At 42.2% G+C, this 24927-nt stretch overlaps 4 protein-coding genes and 1 long non-coding RNA gene across 11 annotated transcripts; 1 reads left to right on the plus strand and 4 right to left on the minus strand.

Moving 5' to 3' along the window:
* Positions 1–303: 303 nt before the first annotated feature.
* Positions 304–3254, minus strand: LOC108163297 (apoptosis inhibitor 5 homolog). Its single transcript, XM_017298507.2, has 7 exons — positions 3056–3254; positions 2787–2948; positions 2182–2715; positions 1918–2118; positions 1650–1852; positions 1396–1582; positions 304–1327 (listed from the first exon to the last, which is right to left on the minus strand). Exons 1-7 carry the CDS (start codon positions 3122–3124, stop codon positions 1091–1093), a joined length of 1593 nt encoding a protein of 530 aa, XP_017153996.1. The 5' UTR covers positions 3125–3254; the 3' UTR covers positions 304–1090.
* Positions 3255–3393: 139 nt separating this feature from the next.
* On the plus strand, positions 3394–4526 carry LOC108162816. The gene is made up of 3 exons (XR_001775605.2): positions 3394–3600; positions 4082–4209; positions 4273–4526. It is a non-coding gene; the product is annotated as an uncharacterized LOC108162816 (long non-coding RNA).
* A 2-nt stretch (positions 4527–4528) lies between these two features.
* LOC108162815 (zinc finger protein 239-like) lies at positions 4529–7834 on the minus strand. 2 transcript variants are annotated; one of them, XM_017297731.2, is made up of 3 exons: positions 7747–7834; positions 5788–5953; positions 4529–5703 (listed from the first exon to the last, which is right to left on the minus strand). In XM_017297731.2, exon 3 carries the CDS (start codon positions 5697–5699, stop codon positions 4575–4577), a length of 1125 nt encoding a protein of 374 aa, XP_017153220.1. In that variant the 5' UTR covers positions 5700–5703; positions 5788–5953; positions 7747–7834; the 3' UTR covers positions 4529–4574. The 2 variants fall into 2 exon arrangements, with proteins under 2 accessions (XP_017153220.1, XP_017153219.1); XM_017297730.2 differs by having other exon boundaries at positions 5758–5953.
* LOC108162812 (gastrula zinc finger protein XlCGF57.1-like) lies at positions 6217–12886 on the minus strand. 5 transcript variants are annotated; one of them, XM_017297724.2, is made up of 3 exons: positions 12800–12886; positions 10171–10475; positions 6217–7839 (listed from the first exon to the last, which is right to left on the minus strand). In XM_017297724.2, the coding sequence occupies exons 2-3, from the start codon at positions 10469–10471 to the stop codon at positions 6545–6547; spliced, it is 1596 nt and encodes a 531-aa protein (XP_017153213.1). In that variant the 5' UTR covers positions 10472–10475; positions 12800–12886; the 3' UTR covers positions 6217–6544. The 5 variants fall into 5 exon arrangements, with proteins under 5 accessions (XP_017153213.1, XP_017153212.1, XP_033249529.1 ...); XM_017297723.2 differs by lacking the exon at positions 12800–12886 and adding an exon at positions 10559–10658; XM_033393638.1 differs by lacking the exon at positions 12800–12886 and adding an exon at positions 10559–10636 and having other exon boundaries at positions 10171–10486.
* Positions 12887–23339: 10453 nt separating this feature from the next.
* Positions 23340–24927, minus strand: LOC108163972 (gastrula zinc finger protein XlCGF52.1-like). Of its 2 annotated transcripts, XM_017299529.2 has the most exons (2): positions 24819–24927; positions 23340–24765 (listed from the first exon to the last, which is right to left on the minus strand). In XM_017299529.2, coding segments are annotated over exons 1-2 (1218 nt in total). In that variant the 5' UTR covers positions 24821–24927; the 3' UTR covers positions 23340–23549. The 2 variants fall into 2 exon arrangements, with proteins under 2 accessions (XP_017155018.1, XP_033249530.1); XM_033393639.1 differs by lacking the exon at positions 24819–24927 and having other exon boundaries at positions 23340–24781.

Raw genomic sequence — 24927 nt, forward strand, 5'->3', positions numbered from 1 at the left:
TAGAACTTTCTCGAACATTTCTTCGATGAGAAACTTTTTCCACGGAGATTACATAATTCAGCGGATAATATTACTTATTCATCCCTCTGCCAAACATAAATATATTCCTTCTAGAAAATATAAATGGCCGAAGCATTTGATACCCTTCCCAATATATCGTTCTTGCTTTCATTTGAAAATTTCGTTGAAGAAACACATTACCTAAACTGCACCTTGTTTTCTTCTGTGCTTTGCAAACATAGGCTGAAAATCATAATACCCTCGCCAAAGGGCTAGCAATAAAACGGCTTTGATTTTTGTAAGTGTTCGTTCGTTAATGTTGCTTTTATTGGATTCAAAAAATTTATGTTTTGCGGTTTGCAGCTCTCTAAGTGGTACAATTATTGATTATATGTTAAATAAAAACTAATAATTATGCACGTATTGCTTGTAAAAGAAACAAAAGCCGGTTCAAAAAACTCCGTGGCACACAAATAGAATTGGTTGCAATGCCTCGTTGGAGAACAAAGAATCGGGTTTCAAGATTATGCGGTTATTGTTATTTATGTGGCTTTAATTATGGATTACGTTTAATTAATTTTATAGTTTGATTTTGCAAGAATTCTTTTGGCTGGCTCTATTTTTAAATCTTATAATAGACAGAATCGAGTTGGTGGAGCGTGATGTAAGTTGAAACAAGAGCAACGTACGCACGAGTAATGATAATGAGAAGAGTGAACGTGGAGCTTGGCGGTTTTTAAAGATTTTATAGCCAAATATCTTTCACAAAACAATAAAAGCAATGAGAGCTAGTGTTGAATTTTTTTTTTAAATCTTGCTTGCCCTTACACTCCGGGAAAAATTGTGCAATTCTGTAACAAACCAAAGGGAGAAAGTTAATTGGAAAACTGACATTACTTACCAGCCGCCGCCAAGAGAAGTCGATTCGTTTGTTTTTGTTTTGTTGTAGTAGACCCTGGCCTAAAGTCGGGACTATTGAAGTTGTTTTATTGTGGACGAAGATTTGGGATATTCTAATCTCTGGTAATTGATTTTAGTTTTAGGACTAGGAAAGACACGCCATGCAGAAAGGTGCAGAGTGGCTGGTGCTTCAATATCTGTTGTAGCGTCGATTCCTGTAACCACCGCCACCGCCACGCTGCCTCCCGCGGTTATTGTTGCCGTAGTTTGGATTAACTTTGTGCGAGTATTTGCCAGATGGTGGCGAATAAAATTTCTGATCGTTTGATGGTCGCGACTTCTTCTCTACGTCCTGGTCTTTCTCCTTGCCGTTGGCTTCGGGTTTCTCCCCGAATGTGATGGGTGCATGTCGTTTTCCCAGCTTGTTCTGGATATAAACAGAAAGTTTTGAAGTTTTTTGATCTACAGAATCATATAAATTGTTCATATTCTTACAGCTTTTGGCACAATCCAGGATAATACAATATCATGTTTGAATATGGGCGGTGAATGGAACAAATCGCGTATCAATACATTGATATTTGATGTAGTTTTCAGCGCCGTTTGCTTCAGTTGATTCTCCTCTGTCTTCAACTCCTCGGCTGATTTTCCCTTTAAAGCCTCCTCTAGTTTTTTAATATACCTGCCACAAGATAAGGAAAATTGGTATTCATTCTATTGATTATATCTGTATCGAGTGTGATGCCTACCCCTGTGTTCCCCTGGCTAGATATTGCAATCTAGCACGAAAGTCTTTCAGTTTCTCAGCGTCTTCTACAAAACTTAAATTAGTTGGATGTTTCTTGCCAAGCGTGTGCAGTGCATAGAGCAGGCATTCGGCATGCGAAAACTCAAACGAGGGTGGCACATCTACCAGATCCACCTCGCTCAGCTTGGGCAATGGCATGTACTCCTGTGAAATCATCAAAAGGCGTTAAAAATTAAATAATTTGGATGAAGTATGTTTGAAATACCAACCAGTAATACATTATAGACATTATTGATGCGGTTGTTAGCATTCTCCAGCTTGTCCGTGTTGGTTATCATCTCGGCAAATACTTTAAGCAATCTTAATTGGATTTGATCTTGTGACACTGCTGTGGCGATCATGTTCCATGTCGGAATAGGCAACAATTTGTCGCAGACATGGGCAACGAAAGCTGTCGATTTTATAGTTGTCTATGGATAGCATAAAGAAGAGGTTTAGATTTGTGTATACTAAATACAAGTCCCTTTACTCACCGAAAAGTATGGTGCAGCAGCAGTGGCACATTGAACGAAACGTTCCACAACCTCATCATCTACAGCAATGATATCTGTATCTGTGTTTTTGAGCTCTGCCTGTTCCATGGCCAGCTTGACAAGCTCGGCGTGTCCGGTAATGGTGTTGCCCAGTTTTGTGGCACCCAAAATGGTCATGCACAAATGAAACTCATCGGCCGTGACATCCTGCAGGGCCTTCTTGATCTCCTCGACAATGTATTCTTCAATTTCCTTGGTTATAACAGTGGGACCCATGGTCAACAACTTGGTTGAAATAAACTTGAAACAGCGCTCTCTTGTGGGCTCCTCGCCCGTGCCGATTTGTTGGAATATACCGGTTACAACGCTCTTTGTGTCCATTTTGATGATACTTAGCAGTGAATTGTTCACTTGCTGCAGCTCTGTGGCATCGTCCAGTATCAGCAGCTGAGCGAGAGTGTCGGCCACGCGCGTAGTCGCATCCGGATTTCCCTGACATAATTTGGGCAAATCTTTAATGGCCTGACGGCGAATCTGGAAATTATGCGATAACATAACATACTGAAGTTAATCGAGAAATGAGGAGAGCTAATGTGCGTGCAAACCTGGTTGTCATCATCTTCGCAAAGATCGAACTGTGCATCAATAGCTGTTTCGGCCAAATCGGGGAAGTGCTTAAAAAAGTTTCCAATAAATTGCGATGCCAAGCGCTTCTCCTTTGACGAGCCTTTTACAGCCTTCAGTATTTCCTTATACTCATCCACGTGCTGTAATGAAATGCAAGAACATAACATATTTATTTCTCGCCAAATTCCACATAGCAACTACAGTTGTAGTGCCGCGTCTTTCAGCAATGGCGGACCGAGCCGCGTACCTCAGAAATTTTATCGCCCGCCTCGGACAATATCTCGTAGCATTTGTAAAGTCGCTCTATGTTGTCCATCTTTTTTAATCAATATACTTCAATAATCACAACAAAATTACACTTTTGCAGTCACTTTTTCACAGATAAACGAATTTTATAAGCGACAAAGTCCTCACTCCACTTTTTTAATTCCAAAATGGTGAGCAGACTGTCGATAAAATATAATCCAGAAATATAACAAAATATACCGTCCAATTTTAAAAACATACCGTAAATATACTGACGAATTCAAGTTCTGTTATACATATTCCTCGATTCTAATATTCCGTCAAATATTACTAGCTAAATAGATCTCTCAGCCCTGCCCACATAATTTTTTTCCGAATAATGAATCAATTTTCTATTTGACTAGCTTGTTTTAAATACTTTACTTGTTTTCTTGCTACGACGATTGTTGTTTTTGATCCTCAACAACAATAAAGCGTCTCGTTATGATGATAAACCGAACTTAGCCCACTCCAGAGCCCTCTATTTCAATAGTTTAGCTACATCAGGTAAATGGCTGAAAATAATTACGATTGTAACTTATTGTTGTAGATTCCTGCCATCTTTCATCTGAACTTAAAAAAAACAACACTAACTTTCACCTGAACTGCGCTAAAATTATTAAATGTTCATTATTTTCGGTGGAAAATTGAAATACCCCTATCGCTTATAACAGGTTAATCGTTCTCCGTCAAGGATTGGAAACCATATTGCTCAATTTTGATGTTCCGTCGAAAATTATAAGCTAGATAGAACATTTAGCCATGTCCACATAGTTTTATACGATTGATGTATCAATTTTCTACTTAACTGGCTTATTATTAATACTTGCTTTTATTGGATTTTGCGTAAAAAAGGATTTTAGAAAAAATAGAGAAACAATTTCTCAATTTTGATATTCCGTTGAATAATGCTGACTAACTAACCCTCAGATCTACAAGATTAGCTAATTTTAAGTACTTCTTTTCATTATATTGTGTCTAATACAAGGTTGAAACAAAAAGGATCAACAAAAACAATGGCAACGTAAGTGAGTATGGAATGTACTGCGAGGACGATTTGGTAGCGAACAACCTGCGCATGGATGTTTCTATACCCTATCTTCTTTAATATTAAAGGTAAATAATTAAATTTAATAGATTGATGAAATTTATCAAATATGCCTTTATACACCAATATAGCGTACATATGTATACCGTCTGCTCAATTTTCAACTCAAAAAATACCGTTTCGGTAGCAATACCGAAAAAGATACTTTCGATCTATCCACTGGATGGTAGCGCGCTTAAGTCCGTGTCAAAATGTTACCTGTTAAATTGGCTTTTCAAATATCAAGATAAACTTGTTTAAAAGAATCCATCAACTTTTTTTTGATTTTCCACATATTCATTAATGATGTTTCCAAAGCTCAGCTAAATATGATAAATTATAAACATTTTTTTTTTGCTAGATATGTTTTAATTATGAGGTAATTAAAAAATCTTTACAGAGGTTCATTATATAGGGTTGCAGCAGAAGAAATTGTGGTGTCGTCATTCAGCGGGCTTGCGGATATGTTATCGAGGGTGTCGGAAAGAGGGAAGGATGACACGTTCTTTGTGTGAATAAGGGTATGTCTTTTAAGAATGCCTTTGAGTTTAAAAGATTCGGGGCAGTAGGAACATTTGTAGGGCCGTTCATCTGAGTGCGTCCTGATGTGAGTCAAGAGATTTCCTCTCTTGCTAAAAGATTTCGAGCAGTACGAACACTGGTGTGGCGAGAGTTCACCTGTGTGAGTACGGGTGTGCATTTGAAGATAGTAGTTTTGATTAAATGACTTAGGACAGAGAGTGCACTTATATGGTCGCTCCCCGGTGTGTGTACGGATGTGTACCTGGAGGTCGGAATTTTGTATAAAGGACTTCGAGCAGAGGGAACATTTGTAGGGTCGATAACCAGTGTGCGTTCGAATATGACTCTGAAGAATGTCAGATCGAGTAAAGGACTTGGAGCAGTAAGTGCACTTGTAGGGTCGCTCCCCCGTGTGGGTGCGGTTGTGTACTTGGAGATGGGACTTTTGTTGAAATGACTTTGTACAGTGAGAGCATTGATATGGTCGATCACCTGTGTGATTTCGGGTATGTGATTCAAGATTGGATTTTTGGATGAAGGACTTTGAGCAGTGTGAACATTGGTAGGGTCGTTCATTTGTATGCATTTGTACGTGTCTCTGCAGATGGAATTTTTGTTTGAAACTCATCGGACAATGAGGACATTTGAACATCATGGCATCGGCTTTAAAATGGTTTGACCGCTCACTTCCACTAGCTGACATTTTCCATTTCTCGTCTTCCAGATTATAGCATAAATCTTCTTCTATATCGTCCTCCATCACTGGGAAATATAGTTGATGGCTCTGCTCATAGGTTTTTATAAGATTGAATGCATTTACAGCATCCTCAAGGCAAGGCGGACATATGTTCTCTGATAGTAAATCGCCTCGCCTTACCTCGTACCCAGTACACTGTGCTATCATGTCAGCAATGCAAGTGTCCCATGTGTGTGTCTCATCAAAAATGTTTGTGAGTGCTGCGGAGTTTCCCATGCAAACTCTGCACGTTTCCTCCATTGTCCTGCAAGTAAATGAATCGTAAATAAAGGGAGTCTAAGAACGCAACATTACTTGCGGGAATCGAGTCGACATAACAACAACCAACCAAATTGTGCGGCTTCTTCGAATTTCTAATGTTTCCTTGCTCCAATTTGTTTTGTTTCAAGAAAATGTTTACGAAAACTGTGCTGTTAGGCGCCAAAAACATCTGTTGTAATATTATGTTAGCGGAATAATTCGTATGGGCTGGTTCTTTTAAAATATGGGTATGCCTGAAAGTGAATTAGATTGGCTTGGTATTAATATTCGGTGATATGACTGTGGTATACTGCAAAAACTACAACAGAGGCTCGGTCTGGATTTTGATCAAATATAATGGAGAATTCATGATATGATCATACATTTTATGGTTGAAATTATTGGGACACGAGCCACAACATCTAAAACCAATCTCCCGAAATCGCTTTCGCAGATCAATATTCAAAACATGAGCGCTGCCAAACTGTGGAAAATTAAAATCTACTACAAGTCGGGCTTAGAGATGATTGCTTGTAAGATTTATTATATACGTATATAATTCCATCAATTAATTTTCTTCATACATGTATGTTATGTATTTATTCTTAAAATCGAAACTGTTCTGAATAATAAATCTAATCTATTATTTTTCCATATTCTATTGTATTGTGTATGTTATATGTGGTCAGCTTAGGTTGAAATTGTGACGGATCTTTTTTGATGATCCCAATTGTTGACCATCTAGATAAAGTAGTTCCTCAGTACCGTCCTAAAGTACCTCAATTAGCGTTGTATCCCTTTCAAATAGTATCAATAATTCACTCGCATTCGAATCTTCGAAGTCTTTAAAGAGGTTCTTTTTTTAAGGGTAAGAACTCGTAGGGTTCAGGATGAACACATAAGTCATTGTTTGTGTGGGTAAGGATGTGTTTTGTGTAGCTTTTGTTTTTGTGTTTAAATGACTTGGAGCAGTAGGAGCATTTGAAGGGTAGCTCCCCCGTGTGGGTACGACTGTGTCTTTGGAGATGATATTTCTGTTTAAATGACTTCGAGCATTGAGAGCATTGGTAGGGTCGATCCCCTAAGTGAGTACGGATGTGTGCGTCAAGCTTAGATTTGCGTAAGAAGGACTTTGAGCAATCGCTGCATTTGTAGGGTCGTTCATCCGTGTGCATTTTGTCATTGCTTGTGTGAGTAAGGATGTGTTTTGTGTAGCTTTTGTTTTTGTATCTAAATGACTTGGAGCAGAAGGAGCATTTGAAGGGTAGCTCCCCCGTGTGGGTACGAATGTGTCCTTGAAGATGAGAGTTTTGTTGAAATGACTTCGAGCAGTGAGGGCATTTGTGGGGTCGATCCCCTGTGTGAATACGGATGTGTGCATCAAGTTTCGATTTGTGTAGAAAGGACCTTGAGCAATCGCTGCATTTGAAGGGTAGTTCATCCGTGTGCATTCGAATGTGAACTCGTAGGCTTTCTGGAAAGGTAAACTGTTTGGAACAGTGAGGACACTCGTAAGATTCTTCTGTCTCCTTCGAGTGCGTGCGGATATGAACTGTGAGGTGTTTGGATTGGGCATAGGCCTTAGGGCAGTGAGTACACTTAAACGGTCGCTCTCCCGTATGAGTACGGAGGTGTTTTTCGAGCTCGTAGTTATGCTTAAAAAATTTTCCGCATTGGGGACATAGGAAGGTTCGATCATCTGTGTGGGTACGCATGTGTTCTGTGAGATAGGATTTTTGTTGAAAGGATTTTGTGCATTCAGAGCATTTGAAGGGTCGTTCACTCGAGTGCGTACGGATGTGTCTTTCAAGATTTGATTTTTGCGGGAAGGTTTTCGAGCATAACGAGCATTCGTACGGTCTTTCACCAGTGTGGCTACGCATGTGTATTGTAAGATCGCATTCTCGTGGATAGGACTTCGAGCATTCGGAGCATTGATAGGGTCGCTCGCCGATATGTGAACGGATGTGAACCGAAAGTGTTCCAGCTTGGGCAAAGCACTTAGAGCAGTGCTTACACTTATAGGGCTTCTTATCAGTGTGCTTACGGATGTGCAGTTCAAATTCGTCTTTGTCCAAAAATCCTTTTAAGCAAATCTCGCACATTATATCGCTCCAATCTTTATTAGGTTCCATTTTTCCTGTAAATAAATATATATAAATAAATAAATAAATAATATTAATAAACATAGTTCAGGACGCACAATAGCGAATTTAGGCGAACATAAACAACGTACCAAATTGTGCAGCTTTTCTGTATTTAATTTTATCTTTTTATGGATTTGTATTACCTCGCTGCCCTTGAGTGACGTGGGATTATTTGGTCGCCCGCCTCCGCGAAGGTGGAAATTACCAAGTCAAGGAATAGTAGATGTTAGCATTTGACATCAATCATTAAGTTCATTAACTCTTGGTACGCGGTGACGTTTTTTTTTTTTTTCAAAGAACTTGTAAATATCATTATATTTTCTTAGAGATGGGAAGTTTTTCCCTGTTGTGATGTACTTGATACGATTAAAAATAGTCGATACTATCGCAAATAGCACACATGTTACTTGGAACAGTCGAACTTCCATACGACGTTTTCTATATAACGAATTTATTTCCAGAATACTGATTTTTTGTACATGCTTTTTGACAAGTGTGTGCCTATTAAATGCGTTAGCGCTGAGCAGTCTTTTGCTTCTTTTTTATGGGCATGAAAATCACTAATAATCGGCACTATCGTGTAAATTTGATCACTTTGTAGAAGCTGGAGAAACACCGATGTATGCGGACATCGATGTTTTCGATAGAAAAACATCGATGAAACATCTATGTTTTTCAAATTTTCCCTTCAGATTAGGCCAAAGTGGGTATGAAATGAATATACTAATAAATTGTGAAATACACTTGTAACAGTGTCTGAATACACAGAAGTCTGGATAGAAAATGTGGATGCTCTAGCTCTTATAGTCTTTGAGATATACATAGGTGCTCATGAAGACGGACAGACCGACATGGCTATTGATGCTGATCAAGAATATATATACTTAATGGGGTCGGAAATGCTTCTAATTTAATATAATTTTCTAAATCTAAAATACTCCTACACTCTTTGAGTATCGGGAATAAAAACAAGGGTGCCCACAGCCGGTAACATGACGGCGCAATCACAATAAAAATCATTTTTTCTATATTGTGCTCACAGCCACTACACAAATGCATATATTTATTTCGTTATCAACACGAATACTGCGTATTCTCAACAAAGACGACTAACAATACTCAAATCAGTTCCTTAGTTCCTTCTGTGAATACTTAAATTACCGTTGTATTCCCTAATTCTCTCGCATTCGAACGTGAGCCCAAAAGTTTAATTTGTTTGATCTGAGCATGCAGATGCAATTTTTAAAATCTTTAAGGAACTTCAAGATCAAGCTTGAAACATTTTTTTACAAATGTGATCTAAAAGAGTGCTGGAATGGCACACTTGTCGTTCTTTGTGTGAGTAAGAATATGTCTCTGGTAGCTTTTGTTTTTGTATTTAAATAACCTGGAGCAGTGGGAACATTTGTAGGGTAGCTCCCCCGTGTGCGTCCGACTGTGTACTTGGAGATGGGCGTTTTGTTGAAATGACTTCGAGCAGTGAGAGCATTTGTACGGTCGATCCCCTGTGTGAGTACGGATGTGTGCATCGAGCTTGGATTTTTGTAAGAAAGACTTTGAGCAGTTGGTGCATTTGTAGGGTCGTTCATCTGTGTGCATTCGAATGTGAGCCCTAAGGTGTTCGGGCAAACGAAACAATTTTGAACAGTGAGGACATTGGTGAGGTCGTTCATTCGTGTGTGTCCGGATATGAGCTGCGAGATAATCCGATCGGACAAAGCCTTTAGAACAGAGACTACATTTATACGGTCGCTCCCCCGTGTGTGTACGGATGTGTACTTGAAGATCGAAATTTTGCGTAAAAGACTTTCCACATTGGGAACATAGGAAGGGTCGTTCACCCGTGTGCGTACGGATGTGTAATTTAAGTTCGTAGTTTTTTATAAAAGACTTAAGGCAGTGGGAACATTGGTAGGGCCTTTCGCCGGTATGTGTACGAATGTGGTCTCTGAGATGTGTACGTTGAGAAAAAGATCTGGTGCAGTGGGTGCATTGGTAGGGTCGCTCACCGGTATGCACACGAATATGATCTCGAAGAGTTCCGGCAAGGGAAAAGGACGAAGAACAGTAACTACACTGATAAGGTCTCTCCCCTGTATGAATACGGGTGTGTAATTTGAGTTCGTCTTTGTGAAAAAAGTCTTTTGAGCAAGCGGAGCATTGGTAGCGTCGTTTACTCGTGTGAGATTTTATGTGTCTATATAAGTTGGATTTGTGCTTATACCCATTCGGACAATGGGGACACTTAAACCGAATATTCAAATCCTCATCAAGTTTATATATTTGTTCATTGGTGGCAAAATCAGACTGCACGCTTTCACTACCTGACATTTTCCAGTCTTCGTCTTCAAGATTATCATAGATGGCTTCTTCTATATCCTCTTCCATCACTGGGAAATAGAGTTTATGGCTCTGCTCACAGATTTTTTTAAGATTGAAGGCATTTACAGCATCCTCTAGGCAAGGCGGGCATATTTTTTCTGGCAGTGAATCCCCTCGCCTAACCACGTACCCGGTACACTGGGCTATCATGTCAGCAATGCAAGTGTCCCATTTTTGTGTCTCATCAAAAATGTTTGTGAGTGCTCCGGATCTGTCCATGCAAACTCTGCATATCTCCTCCATTGTGCTGCAAAAAAACTAAGTTTAAATAAACGGAATTTAAAACACACACAATTACGAATTGAGGCGAATAAAAAACAAAAAACGAACCAAGTCGTGTGGCTTTTATAATTTGCAAATATTTTTTTCGTCACAAATTTGTTGTTGACCACAGAGCATACGAATAGAGCTGTTAAGCGCAAAGTGTAAAACAGATGATTGCTTTTATGTGCTGTTAGGCGCGAATGAAATCGGAGGACTGTATAAATATTTTATTATCGAAGTTAATTATTTTGAAGATAGTGTTTTTATAAACTATTCGTTTGAACAAATCAGAACTAAATTATTTTATTTTCACTCCAAAAAACCTCTTTGAACAAAGGATGTCTTTCTGTGAATTTGGATTCGTTAACATGCACAAAACCACCGCATTTGAATTTGGCTTGGGACAGGTCAAGAACAAGATTAGCAGTTTTAAGAACTTGAGAGTAATCATAAATACATAGTCATTTTGGTATTTAAAAGTGATACGATCTCGCATATGTATATAGCCCGCAATTAGGGACTTTTTTGCCATCCAATAGATACCCTGAACTTTTCTTAAATCTTTTGGTTATTGATGCCTACGGTTCGGTAGAGATCCTAATCCTGACAGGCAGCTATGTTTTAGCTCCTTTGGATAGCAAAAGTAGAGCTTTAAACATTGACACACATTTTGTCACCTTAAATTGACTATTGACGAGTCCTGACGTATGCGTATGGCATTGAATGAATAGTCGCATCCTTGTTGGTATATGGAAAATAGGGTATGCGCTAATCAGCATCCTGGGAACTATCTCTGACAGATTTTACGAAGTGGATAGATTCTTCCGTATGTATAGTTTATAAGCCAAATCCCGATGAGTGCATGGTCTGGGGGCATCACATAACATAAGAAAAATATGCTGGCCATCGTCCATAACATCACCATCGATCTGTGCCATTGGGGGCATATGTAAGTCCGGGTATAAAATAATGTTATGCAAGCCTTTGCTGATAGATGGCCCACTCCAAACCCGATTCCGAGCCCCAAATCAAATACGACAGTCACAAATAATGGACAATAGATTACTACAGACCAATCGCGAGATGAATTTGTATTTAAATTAGTACAATACATTTTTGTCTTTTCGGGAATAACTAAAGTTAAATAAATTATCGAATCGTTCGGCATTGTATGATGAGGGGATCCGTTATCAGTATCTTCAGCTGCACACTCTAGTGTGCGCTAGCCCTAAAGGTCGTGGTTTAGGTGTCGTATAGATTTTTTGTCGAAGAGTGGCTAAATGAAGAATTAAATTGTTTCCTTTTTTACACTTTAACGGTCATTTTTTGTGTGAGTTCGGGTGTGCTTTTGAAGATAAGAGTTTTGTTTAAATGTCTTTGGGCAGTAAGAACACGTGTAGAGTTTCTCCTCAGTGTGGGTAAGGATGTGTTCGGTGAGATGGTGCTTTTGCTTGAATGACTTGAAGCAGTGCGTGCACGAGTAAGGTCGATCACCTGTGTGAATACGGGTATGTATTTGCAGATGGTGGTTTTGTTTAAAGGACTTTTCGCAGTAAGAACACTGGTACAGCTGTTCTCCAGTGTGCGTACGAGTGTGCACATTGAGGCCAGATTTTTGCTTAAATGATTTTGAGCAGTGAGTGCATTGAAAAGGTCGATCTCCGGAATGACTTCGGATGTGCGCTTTGAGGGTGTTATGTTGTGTAAACGCCTTTGAACATTGACTGCACTGATACGGTCGCTCCCCAGTATGCGTACGAATGTGTAATTTGAGTTCGTATTTTTGTATAAACGACTTTGAGCACTCGGAGCATTTGTAGGCTCGTTCGCCGGTATGTGTACGGACGTGAACCCCAAGAGTTCCAGCTTGGGAAAAGGACTTGGGGCAGTGCGAACACTTATACGGTCTTTCTCCTGTGTGAGTACGTACATGTGTTTCCAAATGCTGTTTTTTGTTAAAAGACATCGTACAGAAAGAGCAATTGAAGCGTTGATCACCTGTATGTGAGCGAATGTGATCACTTAGAACTCCGGCTCGCGAAAAAGTCATCGAACAGTGATTACATTTATATGGTCGCTCCCCAGTGTGAATACGGGTGTGTTCAATAAGATGGGATTTTTGTTGAAAGGATTTCAGGCAGTCGGAGCACTTATATGGTCGGTCCCCTATGTGCGTACGGATGTGATGTTGTAGGCTTGACTTTCTTATGTAGGACTTCGGGCAGTGACTACATTTAAACAGAAGAGCCGCATCCTTATCATGAATATTTTCATTGCCGGAACAATCGGACTGCTCGCCTTCATTACCTGAAATCTCAGAATCCTCGTCTTCAATGTTTTCACAGAGATCTTCTATATCCTCCTCCATCACTGGGAAATAAATTTGATGGCTTTGCTCACAGGTTTTTATAAGATTGAATCCATTTACAGCATCCTCAAGGCAAGGCGGGCATATGTTTTCAGGCAGTAAATCGCCTCGCCTTACCTCGTACCCAGTACACTGTGCTATAATGTCAGCTATGCAATCTGTGTGTGTCTCATCAAAAATGTTTGTGAATGCTCCGGAGTTTCCCATACAAACTCTGCACATTTCCTCCATTGTCCTGCAAGTAAATTAATTTGAATGGCTGGAATACAGCAATATACACATATTTGTGAACTATGTGGATTATCAAACGCACAAGCAACAAAATTCTACGGCCTTTATAAAAACTATATTGCTAGGCACAAATTGTTTTGTTTTGAGAAAATGGGAAACAAAATGTGCTGTTACGCGCGAATAACATCTGTAGGACCGTGCAATCGAATATTCGGAGATTTTAGATCGGGTAAGAATATGGGTAGTCGTTAAAGTTATTTAGGGATGTTTTGGATTAATAAAAACAGGGAAACGAAAGCATCTGCATCATCCTTCGCACGTCTTTTGTAGGTTACGATTGAATCAATCCGTCTACAGGTCTGTGGATATATGCAAGGATCTTGAGCGGGAAGATTTGACGGATCTTGACCTTCTCGAGCCACCTTGTCCACCAGTAGCCATAATGCTTTGCAGGCCTTTAAATCTGGCACGCGGGTCCTTGCACACCCAACTCGGAGCCATGTAACGAACCAGGCTGGGTGTTGGGGAGTGGGAGAAGGGCGCACGCGGTTATTCCCGGCTGGGATGCTCGTCGGCTAATTGGGGTGGTGATCTTGCCCTCCTCTCACCGGATGCCTATCCTCATTATTAACAAGTTAAAATTTATGCGTGCTACGACGAGAGTTAAGGTGGACCTAAAATTGCTTGAACACATAATTGGCCCTTTCTCCGACCTGTCCCCGAACGCTTTTCCCCGCCTCAGATCTCGTTGAGGGCGGATTGACCCTCCCTACCTTGGCCATTCCTAGGTCGCAATTTATATGGAATGACCCCTTTGCGTCGTTATGGGATCCTCAGGGGCATTTGGCTAGCCGAAGGCAAAAAAAAACTGTGAACTAAAACATTATAAAATTTATTGAATTATGACTAAAAACTGAGCGATTCCTAAACTAAAACTAAATATAACCCAACAAAAAGTACGCATAAAAAGTAAAAGAATAAAAAAATAATATCAATAAAATTGCTTAATAATGACGAGGAATAAAACTAACAATTATCTCGGAATTCATGTATAAAGACAGTACAACAGCCAGACCGAAAGGGGGGAAGAAACGGAACAAACAATAGGGGGAATTATGTAATTATCTAAATTTCTCTTTCCTTTTCTCTCATGAGTGGAATTGCCAGGGTTAAATTTTCTTGTTCATTCTCACTCACCCGATGATCCGCATATCCACCGACGAAGCGCTTCCCGGAGGAGATTTGGACCTGTAAAGTGAACTCCAATCGGGAGTAAATCAAAGGCACACAGAAAAAAACCTCACTCACAAATTAAACTCTTTGCTCGCTCCACTCTCACTTTGAGCGACTCATTCCACTCGAGTACAACAAAAAAACTCTCTCTGCCCTTTCTTTTTCTTCCTTTTCTTTCGCCTGCCCTTCGCCGACTGTCGCAGACTTTAACGCACAAAAAAACTAACAAAGAAATATTACTTAACTCATTAAATTATTAACACTAATCACTTAACACTGAATCCTATTATTACTAGAGATCTCAGCCATTCCCGGTTTCTTTTAGTTTTAGATTTTCTCCCTTCCGAAATCACTCCATCGTTCCCTGGGACGGTTCCCGACGATAAAAATCACTCGCGAGACCACTCGAAAGACCCCGCCAGATCTCGGACTGCTCTTGCTTTCGCTCTAGCTGCGCTATATAGCCCTGCCTTGGCTCGCTTTTCAACAAGACGATTGAGTTTTTTTTTCTTCTTCCCCAAAAACCACTCAACTCTCGCTAGCGTGGCGTCGGTGCCCGTGTACTTGGGCCTGCAATTTTTTCCAACGCTGCTTTGGCTGCTCCTCTGGACCCCTTCTGGCGTCCCTTGGACGCTCGATCTCCTCGACGCCTCGCGTCTTTGGATCCGCGAAGCTGATCCGGGCCGCTTTGCAAAGAAAATACGGCGATGCGGCGTTCCTCCTTTGCGGTATCCACTGCGCCAATGGCCGGTCCTACACGGATGAAATTATCTGACTAGTCCAATTTTCCTTTACCCTTCTCAATCTCACCTAGGCTGGAAAACTAATGCCGGAATGCTGAAGCTCTTCTCCTCCCGCCGCGATTACACGTTTTTTTCCCTTTTTAGCACTTATAAAAAATACTTATTGGCTGTTGACAGAGAAAACGAACGCTCGGGTCGAGCGCCAAAACGGGAAGAGACCGAAGCCAAGCCCCTCAACAAGCTACAACCCTCGGGCCCTCTCAAAGGACAGGGTGAAATGCCAGAGAAAGTTGACAATCCAAGCTGTTAACTCTATCACTCTTCCTATGCCACTTTTCGTGATCTCCCCGACCTAGCCCATAGAGGGTGTTTGGTCTACCACGGCCCTTACGGTGCCGACCACTAGATGGCGCTGCGAACTAGCTCTCTCGCTGATCCAAGCGTTACAAATACCCCCCGCCGAAGATCTGACTTAGTGGTATCACACAAGTCGGATCCAAACTGCGCGGATCAGCTATTGTTTTAAGTCTTTCGCGTGGTATCGCCCAATAGACCGTCCTTGTAGATCCTCCAACTCATAATAAGCATTACCTATCTTCTTGCGGATTCTGGCCTTCACATAGGCTGGGCCCAGTTTGGCACTATAGCCAGCCTGGAAGTTGCTCTGCTTAAAGTTCCTCCGGAACACCTCTTGGCCCACTTGGTACGAAACCTCCCTTGATCTCAAATTGTAATTTCGTTCGTTTTTCTGCCTTTGCTTTTCCATTACCATTAAGGCCTTGCTACGTACCAATTCCAACGAATCCTCCTTGGAGAAGACTAGGGATTTATCTTCCAACAATCGAAGAGCTCTCAGAACTTTATACGTTTCCCCGGAGCTAACGAACTGCTGCCCAAATACCATATAATAGGGCGAAGTTCCAAGGCTAGAATGGACCGCGGTTCGCAAGGCGCAACAAATGCTGCTCAGCTCCTCGTCCCAATTTTTCTGATCGGACCTCACATAGGAACGAATGGCGGCAATTACAGATCGGTTTACTCGCTCTGACGCATTCGACTGCGGAGAGTATACTGCTGTGGCCGTGTGTGATATCTTGTGCGCTTTTAGAAACTTTTGGAAGACTTCCGACTTAAATTGCGAGCCATTGTCCGATACGATGGTCTCCGGAAAGCCAAAAGTGTGGAATAGATCTTGCTGCAGATACTTGATCACGAGATCAGCCGTTAGTTTTTTTACAGCCTTCAGGAAGACAAACTTAGAATAGTGGTCTAGTACTATAAATATGCCAATATTCCCGCTTTTTGAACGTGGATAAGGGCCGAGAAAATCTACGTATAGCTTCTGGAAAAACCTCTGCGACTCGGGTGCCACTCCCAACGGGGGTCGCTGGACAGAGTTCGGTGCTTTAGTTGCTTTACAAGTGTCGCACGCGAGTACATACGCTTTTACATCTTTGACTAAACTTGGCCAATAGAGAAACTGTCGCACTCGCTCTAGAGTCTTATGAATTCCCCCATGCGATGCTAAGGGATGGTCGTGAGCATTGGCTAGTACCTCTGGAATGAGACTCTGTGGGATCCATAACTTCCAGATAAAATGATCATGAAGAGTACTCCCTGTGGCGAAATCACACTTCCTATACACACGATCTCCGACCACCCTCAGATCCGGCAAGTTAACGTCATTGGCCCTTATTCTGCTTACCAGCTCCACATACTCGTCGGACTGAAAAGCTGGTGACTCGAGATCAACTGCTTGTCCATAACCGACATCAACGGCCGCCAACTCTTCTTCATTAACTCTGGATAAGGCATCGGGTACAACATTTAAACGCCCACTCCGGTGTTCTATTTTGAAGTTAAAGCCCTGTAATTTCAATGCCCATCGGGCCAGCCGCGAATGTAGATCCGTCTGCGTCATGAGCCATTTCAGAGATGCATGATCGGTGATAACCGTAAAATCATGTCCCTCTATGTATGCCCTAAAACGATTGATGCAAACAATCGCCGCCAGACACTCTTGCTCGGTCACAGAATAATTTCTTTGCGCCTTATTAAGTTTTTTCGACACAAAAGCTATCGGAAATTCGTCTCCTTCCGGAGTCTTTTGCACTAAGACACCTCCAACACCTGACTTGCTGGCATCACAATGCACAAAGAAAGGTTGGCTAAAATCGGGACTACGAAGAACTGGCGCAGAGCACAACAGTTTTTTAAGTTCCTCGAACGCGGTACGTCCTTCTGGAGTCATGACAAATCTGCACTTAGGTTTCAGCAGGTCAGTGAGAGGGGAAGCTATCGACGCAAAATTTGCTATAAATTTACGATACCATCCAACCATCCCAAGGAATCTCCGTAGGGCTCTCAAAGAGTTCGGCACTGGAAAGTCTATCATGGCCGAAATTTTCCCGGGATCCGTTCGAATGACACCCTCCCCGACGATATGACCAAGATATTTCACCGAACGCATACAGAATTTGCTCTTTTCTACGTTGAGCGTTAATCCAGCCAATCGAACATGCTGCGCTACAACTCTCAACACCTTCATATGCGACTCAAAGCTATCGGAAACAATTAACAGGTCGTCCAAGTAGACGAAGACTTCATTGCGAAGTTCCGCAGGGATCACCTTGTCCATCAATCTGGTCATGGTTTGCGACGCGTTGGTGAGACCGAACGGCATAACCTTAAACTGATATAAAGGTTTACCTGGAATTGTGAAAGCAGTTTTGTCCCGAGACTCCGGATCTAAGGGTATCTGCCAATAGGCATCCTTGAGATCCAGACTCGAGATGAACATGGCTCTGGGGAGGCGACTTAGTATACCGTCTATTTGCGGCAACGGATAGGCGTCCTTTCGTGTAACAGCATTGACTTTTCGGCTGTCTAGGCAAAGTCGAACCTTTCCCGGTTTCTGGACTAGCACAACTGGAGAGGACCAGGCGCTATCAGATTCCTCAATAACTCCTAATTTGAGCATCCTATCCACTTCGGCATACAGCAGTTTCTCCACGGCTGGTGACACGGGAAAATGCCGTTGTTTTACAGGCTTAGCATCTCCTGCATCGATGGAGTGCGACAAAACCGATGTTCTACCCAAACCAGAGACTGCAAAGGATGGAAATTCCGACACAACCTTCTGCAACTCCTCTTTCTGACTTGGAATTAGTACGTGCGATTCCTGACAAATTTCTGCTACCTGCATCTCCGGAGGTAATAAATTGAACGTTGACCAAAAATCGATTCCTAGATATAAGTCCTGGCTAAGCGACGGAATGATATGTAGTTCTAAATCCTTCACGACGTTATCATAGGTGACTGGAGTTCTCAATCGACCCAGAACCTCCTGCCGCCTGCCATCTGCAGTATGAGCAACTGAGATGCCCCGTTTAAATGGAATCCTGCTGGTAATTATTTGTTTAGCCAAATTCCCACCAACTACACTCATCGCTGCCCCCGTATCTAACAACCCAAGCACTGGCCGCTCAAAAATTTTTACCTCTGCGTACGGACGTTTATCGAGCTCTTTGTATCTAATCGCATTTATTGACTTAGCTGCCTTCCAAAATGATCTCATCCGTTTGGAGTGTCTTGAATTGGATCTACGACGGAACAGTGTTTCTACAGCCTCTGCATCTGAATTAGAATTAATGAAATTATGCCATAAATTTGTTTTTACTGTACTGACGGGCTGGACTGGAATGCTCGTATCTATAACTGCCTGGTGTTGATTTTCTACTGGCTGGCGTCTGGGTTCGCGGATTTTTGGCGACGCACACTCTGAAGCTGACGAGGCTGTGTGCTCGCCATGCCGTTTTTTTTCTGACATTTTTCGCAAGCTGGTTTGTAAATGTTTGGAATGCCACACCCATAGCAAAAGATCTTGCGTTTGGATTCGCAATCCTGGTACCGATGTCCTTCCTTATGGCAGTTCCAGCATACCAAGGCCAACGCTCCTATTTCGGCTTCGCCCTCACCTTCGGAAAACTCCGTTTCGTCATCAGACATGTGCTCCTCCACCAACTCAGCTACTTGCCTACGGAAAGGGACACTCTTTTGATACCCATAATTCCGTCTCACGTCCTCCAGGAAATTCTCTCTTCGTCTGCATATTTCCCTGAGCTCCCCAACCGAAGTTATTTTTATATTGAGCAACTCGTGCCTTACTTCGGGCCTCAAATTTCTTCGCAGTATGTCTACCACAGACTTTTCTGACAAGGGAGACTCTAAACTATCCATTAGCTGGACTATGGCATCATAAAAGGCATCGAACCCTTCCTTTTCTTTCTGCTTCCGGTCCCTGATCGCCTCTCGAATGTCCACATCCGTGCGAGTGTCTCGGAACTGTTTCTTTAATGCCTGACAAAGCACATCCCATCGGACTACTACCACTGACTTATGAAACCTCCAAAAGAATTCCCGAGCCTTTCCGTCAAAGAGGATGCTAGCGTTGCTACATAGCACCGCAAAGTTGCTTTCCAGCGTTGCATGGGTGAGAGCTTCTACCCTATAGATAAAATTATCAGCGCTAATTCCATCCGCATTCCCGCTAAATCGTAGCTTCCAACCATTCATAATGTGTACGACCTTGTCCGGCCTTTGGGACAGATCGGAAGCTAAACTTCTAGGAGTGTCTCTGCCCTCTCTGTAAAATCCTGCCGATTCTCGGCCTCCGCCTGCTTCCTGACCCTGCGAACTATGGTCTGGAGCTATATTTCGAGTGTGTTGATCCCGGCCAGTCAGTTGAAGATGAGCAGCGACATTGGTTTGTATTATTTGCGCCATCTGCTCCGACAACTGGGTTAAAAGGTCGTTTTGCATGGCTCGCACTGCTTGGGTAATCATGATTCCTATATTCCCGCCATCAACTGAAGCTGAACCTGGATTATTATTTGCTGATCCCGTCGCTGGGGTGCCTGAAGCTTTTTCTTTGCTTCCTGCCTGCTGTTTGGCGGTTTGCGTGCCCGAAACCGATGCGCCGCCTTGCAACTCAAAAGTGACTCTTCCACATCTGGGACATTTAGCATTTTCCTTCGAGTAGGGGACGATGCAAGCTTTATGAAATTCGTGGCCACACCTGGTCTTGTATGAGTGCAGGGACCCAAACTCTTCCCCACACAGAATGCAAACGGACGGATTTACAGGTTCTCCCTCCATTATTGATTCCCTTCGGCACGTCAACTAGCTTTTTTTCTTCCCAGTGCTCACAATTCTTTGCCGGTCGATGACCTATCTCAACCGAGACAGCTGTTTCGGCGTTCTAGCAACTTTTTTTCTTGTGACACAAAAAAAATAAAAACTCTTTGCTTACAGCTTGAGGAAGTGAGACGCGTTTGTAACTGATAATAAAACAAAAAAACAATTTATAATTAAAAAATAAGAATAATATTTTGTGAAAATCGCAATATATAAAGAAATCAAAAAAACATTTATTTGCCTTCAAGCATAGCTTAGTTCCCCTGAAAAAAATCATATCGGAACTGGTGTGAGAAGAAAGAACAAAGATAATTTACCGCTGCTTGAGCCGTGCTAATCAGCCCTTGCAACAACAACCAAACGTTTTATTGCTTTGGAGCGCCGATCCGCAAGACAAAAACAACGACTGCAAGCTCGAGTGCGAGTAAATCGAAGCTAATCAGTTTCGTCTTCTTTACTCTCCTTCGCACTCTTGCTTCCGCGGACAGGTATGCTGGTTTTCCATCACCCGTGGCCAGGCAAACTCTTATTAAAGATTTTGTTCTGTATTTCCGAGCGTTTGATGGCTAGCTCTGCCGCATGACTATTGTAAACTATGGATGGGTCTTTGCTAAAACTCGTTATTCGTGGTCAGGGTGGACTTATTTAAAGACTTCTTCCCTGCTTTTCCAAACGTCTAACTCGTTGGGCTACGGACTCCATTACTGTAGGGTATTTAATCGCCTACTAAGCTCTACGTCCTCAGCCGTGGCTTGTCGATCGCTGCTAGCAACTTCTCAACAATAAATCCTATGCGACTGACTTGCAAAATTTAGCTGACTATGAAGATCGGTATTCTGGCCCAGATGCTGCAGCAACCGTAGTTTGAGAATAAAAGCGAATAAACGTATATGCCTCTCTTCTCAAGCCCACTACATATGTACATCGTTTGCCAGAAAAACCGAAAGTGTTTTTGATGTGTGTGTTTCTGCGATATTGTTGACCACATCGGGATGCGGTTCTACCAATTATTTTGGGTCCCATTGTTGGGCGCCACTAACTTTATAATAATGAAATTAATAATTACTTATAACTGTAACGAACCAGGCTGGGTGTTGGGGAGTGGGAGAAGGGCGCACGCGGTTATTCCCGGCTGGGATGCTCGTCGGCTAATTGGGGTGGTGATCTTGCCCTCCTCTCACCGGATGCCTATCCTCATTATTAACAAGTTAAAATTTATGCGTGCTACGACGAGAGTTAAGGTGGACCTAAAATTGCTTGAACACATAATTGGCCCTTTCTCCGACCTGTCCCCGAACGCTTTTCCCCGCCTCAGATCTCGTTGAGGGCGGATTGACCCTCCCTACCTTGGCCATTCCTAGGTCGCAATTTATATGGAATGACCCCTTTGCGTCGTTATGGGATCCTCAGGGGCATTTGGCTAGCCGAAGGCAAAAAAAAACTGTGAACTAAAACATTATAAAATTTATTGAATTATGACTAAAAACTGAGCGATTCCTAAACTAAAACTAAATATAACCCAACAAAAAGTACGCATAAAAAGTAAAAGAATAAAAAAATAATATCAATAAAATTGCTTAATAATGACGAGGAATAAAACTAACAATTATCTCGGAATTCATGTATAAAGACAGTACAACAGCCAGACCGAAAGGGGGGAAGAAACGGAACAAACAATAGGGGGAATTATGTAATTATCTAAATTTCTCTTTCCTTTTCTCTCATGAGTGGAATTGCCAGGGTTAAATTTTCTTGTTCATTCTCACTCACCCGATGATCCGCATATCCACCGACGAAGCGCTTCCCGGAGGAGATTTGGACCTGTAAAGTGAACTCCAATCGGGAGTAAATCAAAGGCACACAGAAAAAAACCTCACTCACAAATTAAACTCTTTGCTCGCTCCACTCTCACTTTGAGCGACTCATTCCACTCGAGTACAACAAAAAAACTCTCTCTGCCCTTTCTTTTTCTTCCTTTTCTTTCGCCTGCCCTTCGCCGACTGTCGCAGACTTTAACGCACAAAAAAACTAACAAAGAAATATTACTTAACTCATTAAATTATTAACACTAATCACTTAACACTGAATCCTATTATTACTAGAGATCTCAGCCATTCCCGGTTTCTTTTAGTTTTAGATTTTCTCCCTTCCGAAATCACTCCATCGTTCCCTGGGACGGTTCCCGACGATAAAAATCACTCGCGAGACCACTCGAAAGACCCCGCCAGATCTCGGACTGCTCTTGCTTTCGCTCTAGCTGCGCTATATAGCCCTGCCTTGGCTCGCTTTTCAACAAGACGATTGAGTTTTTTTTTCTTCTTCCCCAAAAACCACTCAACTCTCGCTAGCGTGGCGTCGGTGCCCGTGTACTTGGGCCTGCAATTTTTTCCAACGCTGCTTTGGCTGCTCCTCTGGACCCCTTCTGGCGTCCCTTGGACGCTCGATCTCCTCGACGCCTCGCGTCTTTGGATCCGCGAAGCTGATCCGGGCCGCTTTGCAAAGAAAATACGGCGATGCGGCGTTCCTCCTTTGCGGTATCCACTGCGCCGGTCCTACACGGATGAAATTATCTGACTAGTCCAATTTTCCTTTACCCTTCTCAATCTCACCTAGGCTGGAAAACTAATGCCGGAATGCTGAAGCTCTTCTCCTCCCGCCGCGATTACACGTTTTTTTCCCTTTTTAGCACTTATAAAAAATACTTATTGGCTGTTGACAGAGAAAACGAACGCTCGGGTCGAGCGCCAAAACGGGAAGAGACCGAAGCCAAGCCCCTCAACAAGCTACAACCCTCGGGCCCTCTCAAAGGACAGGGTGAAATGCCAGAGAAAGTTGACAATCCAAGCTGTTAACTCTATCACTCTTCCTATGCCACTTTTCGTGATCTCCCCGACCTAGCCCATAGAGGGTGTTTGGTCTACCACGGCCCTTACGGTGCCGACCACTAGATGGCGCTGCGAACTAGCTCTCTCGCTGATCCAAGCGTTACAGCCACTGCCCATTACGACAGATGAAATGAAGGGAAAATAGACAATCTTGGTAAGAGTATCCTGTTGAAATGAAACCAATTTCTAAGTACTTGTAATATAATGAATTTGCATTTCAAATTAACAATATATTTTTTGGACTTTCGAAAATCAACTTGTTTGATTTTTTCTTAGCAATATAATGTTTATGTCCGTTCTTAACCGTTCATACACCACGAATGTTCTCTCGAATAGTAAAGGTATAATTGTGTTTTCGAAGATCGACTGACTTTAAGGGACTTTCCGTCATAAGCACGCTGCTACAGCTGCTTTCCAAAATGGGTTTTCATGTGCGCTTTGAGAATATTAGGTTGTGTAAATGCCTTTGAACATTGATTGCACTCATACGGTCGCTCCCCAGTGTGCACTCGCATGTGCAGTTTAAGTTCGTGTTTGTATATAAACGACATTGAGCATTCGGAGCATTTATTGGGTCGATCCCCTGTGTGAGTACGGGTGTGTGCATCAAGTCTGCATTTTTGTGCGAAAGATTTTGAGCAGAAGGAGCAATTCAAGGGTTGATCACCTGTGTGCGTACGGATGTGTAATTTGAGTTCATGTTTATGTATATACGACTTTGGACAGTCGGAGCATTTGTAGGGTCGATCCCCTGTGTGAGTACGGGTGTGTGCATCAAGTCTGCATTTTTGTGCGAAAGATTTCGTGCAGAAGGAGCATTTATAGGGTCGATCACCTGTGTGTGTCCCGATGTGTAATTTGAGTTCGTGTTTGTGTTTAAACGACTTTGAGCAGTCGTCGCATTTGTAGGGCCGATCCCCAGTGTGAGCACGGGTGTGTATATCAAACGTGGATTTTTGTGGGAAGGACTTTGAACAGTAGGAGCATTTGTAGGGTTGATCCCCTGTGTGCGTACCGATGTGTACTTTGAGTTCGGCTTTTAGTATAAACGACTTTGAACAGTACGAGCATTTGTAGGGTCGATCCCCTGTGTGAGTACGGGTGTGTGCATCAAGTCTGAATTTTTGTGGGAAGGATTTCGAGCAGAAGGAGCATTTGTAGGGCCGATCACCTGTGTGCGTACGGATGTGATATTGGAGACTGGATTTTCGCATATAGGACTTCGGGCATTGAGGACATTTGAACCGAGAGTCCGCATCCTTATCATCTTGATGTATTTTTTCATCGTCAGAAAAATCCGACTGTTCGCCTCTACTACATGTAATTTCTGTGTTCTCATCTTCATGATTATCAGAGAGGTCTTTATCCTTTTCCATAAGTGTGAAATAGAGTTTATGGCTCTGTTCACAGGTGGTCTTAAGACTGAATGCACTCACTGCATCCTCAAGGCAGGGCGGGCATATGTTTTCTGGCAGTGAATCCCCTCGCTTAACCATGTACCCTGTACACTGTGCTATCATGTCAGCAATGGAAGTGTCCCATGCTTGTGCCTCGTCGAATATGTTTTCGAGTGCTTCGGACCTTGCCATGCAAACTCTGCATATTTCCTCCATTGTCCTGAATGTAAATGAATCTTAAAAAACGGAATACAACGATATTTATATACATACATGGGAAATCAGAAAAATCTAACCCACAAGCAGCAAAATTATGAATGATTCCTTGGCGTGAATTTTTTTTGTTTTAATAAAATAAATACACGAAATGTACTGTTAGGCG

This window comes from Drosophila miranda, chromosome 4 (genome assembly GCF_003369915.1).
Source record: "Drosophila miranda strain MSH22 chromosome 4, D.miranda_PacBio2.1, whole genome shotgun sequence".
Taxonomy (NCBI): Eukaryota; Metazoa; Arthropoda; class Insecta; order Diptera; family Drosophilidae; genus Drosophila; species Drosophila miranda.

Bases quoted from the DNA above. Each gene is read 5' to 3' on its own strand.
- LOC108162812 (XM_017297724.2), bottom strand. From the start codon at position 10,471: ATGGAGGAGATATGCAGAGTTTGCATGGACAGATCCGGAGCACTCACA. The intron at 7,840-10,170 runs GTAGTGAAAGCG...ATTTATTTACAG, and splicing joins CGAAGACTGGAAAATGTCAG to GAAAAATGGAACCTAATAAA.
- LOC108163297 (XM_017298507.2), bottom strand. From the start codon at position 3,124: ATGGACAACATAGAGCGACTTTACAAATGCTACGAGATATTGTCCGAG. The intron at 2,949-3,055 runs GTACGCGGCTCG...ATTTCATTACAG, and splicing joins CGGGCGATAAAATTTCTGAG to CACGTGGATGAGTATAAGGA. The intron at 1,583-1,649 runs GTAGGCATCACA...ATCTTGTGGCAG, and splicing joins CTAGCCAGGGGAACACAGGG to GTATATTAAAAAACTAGAGG.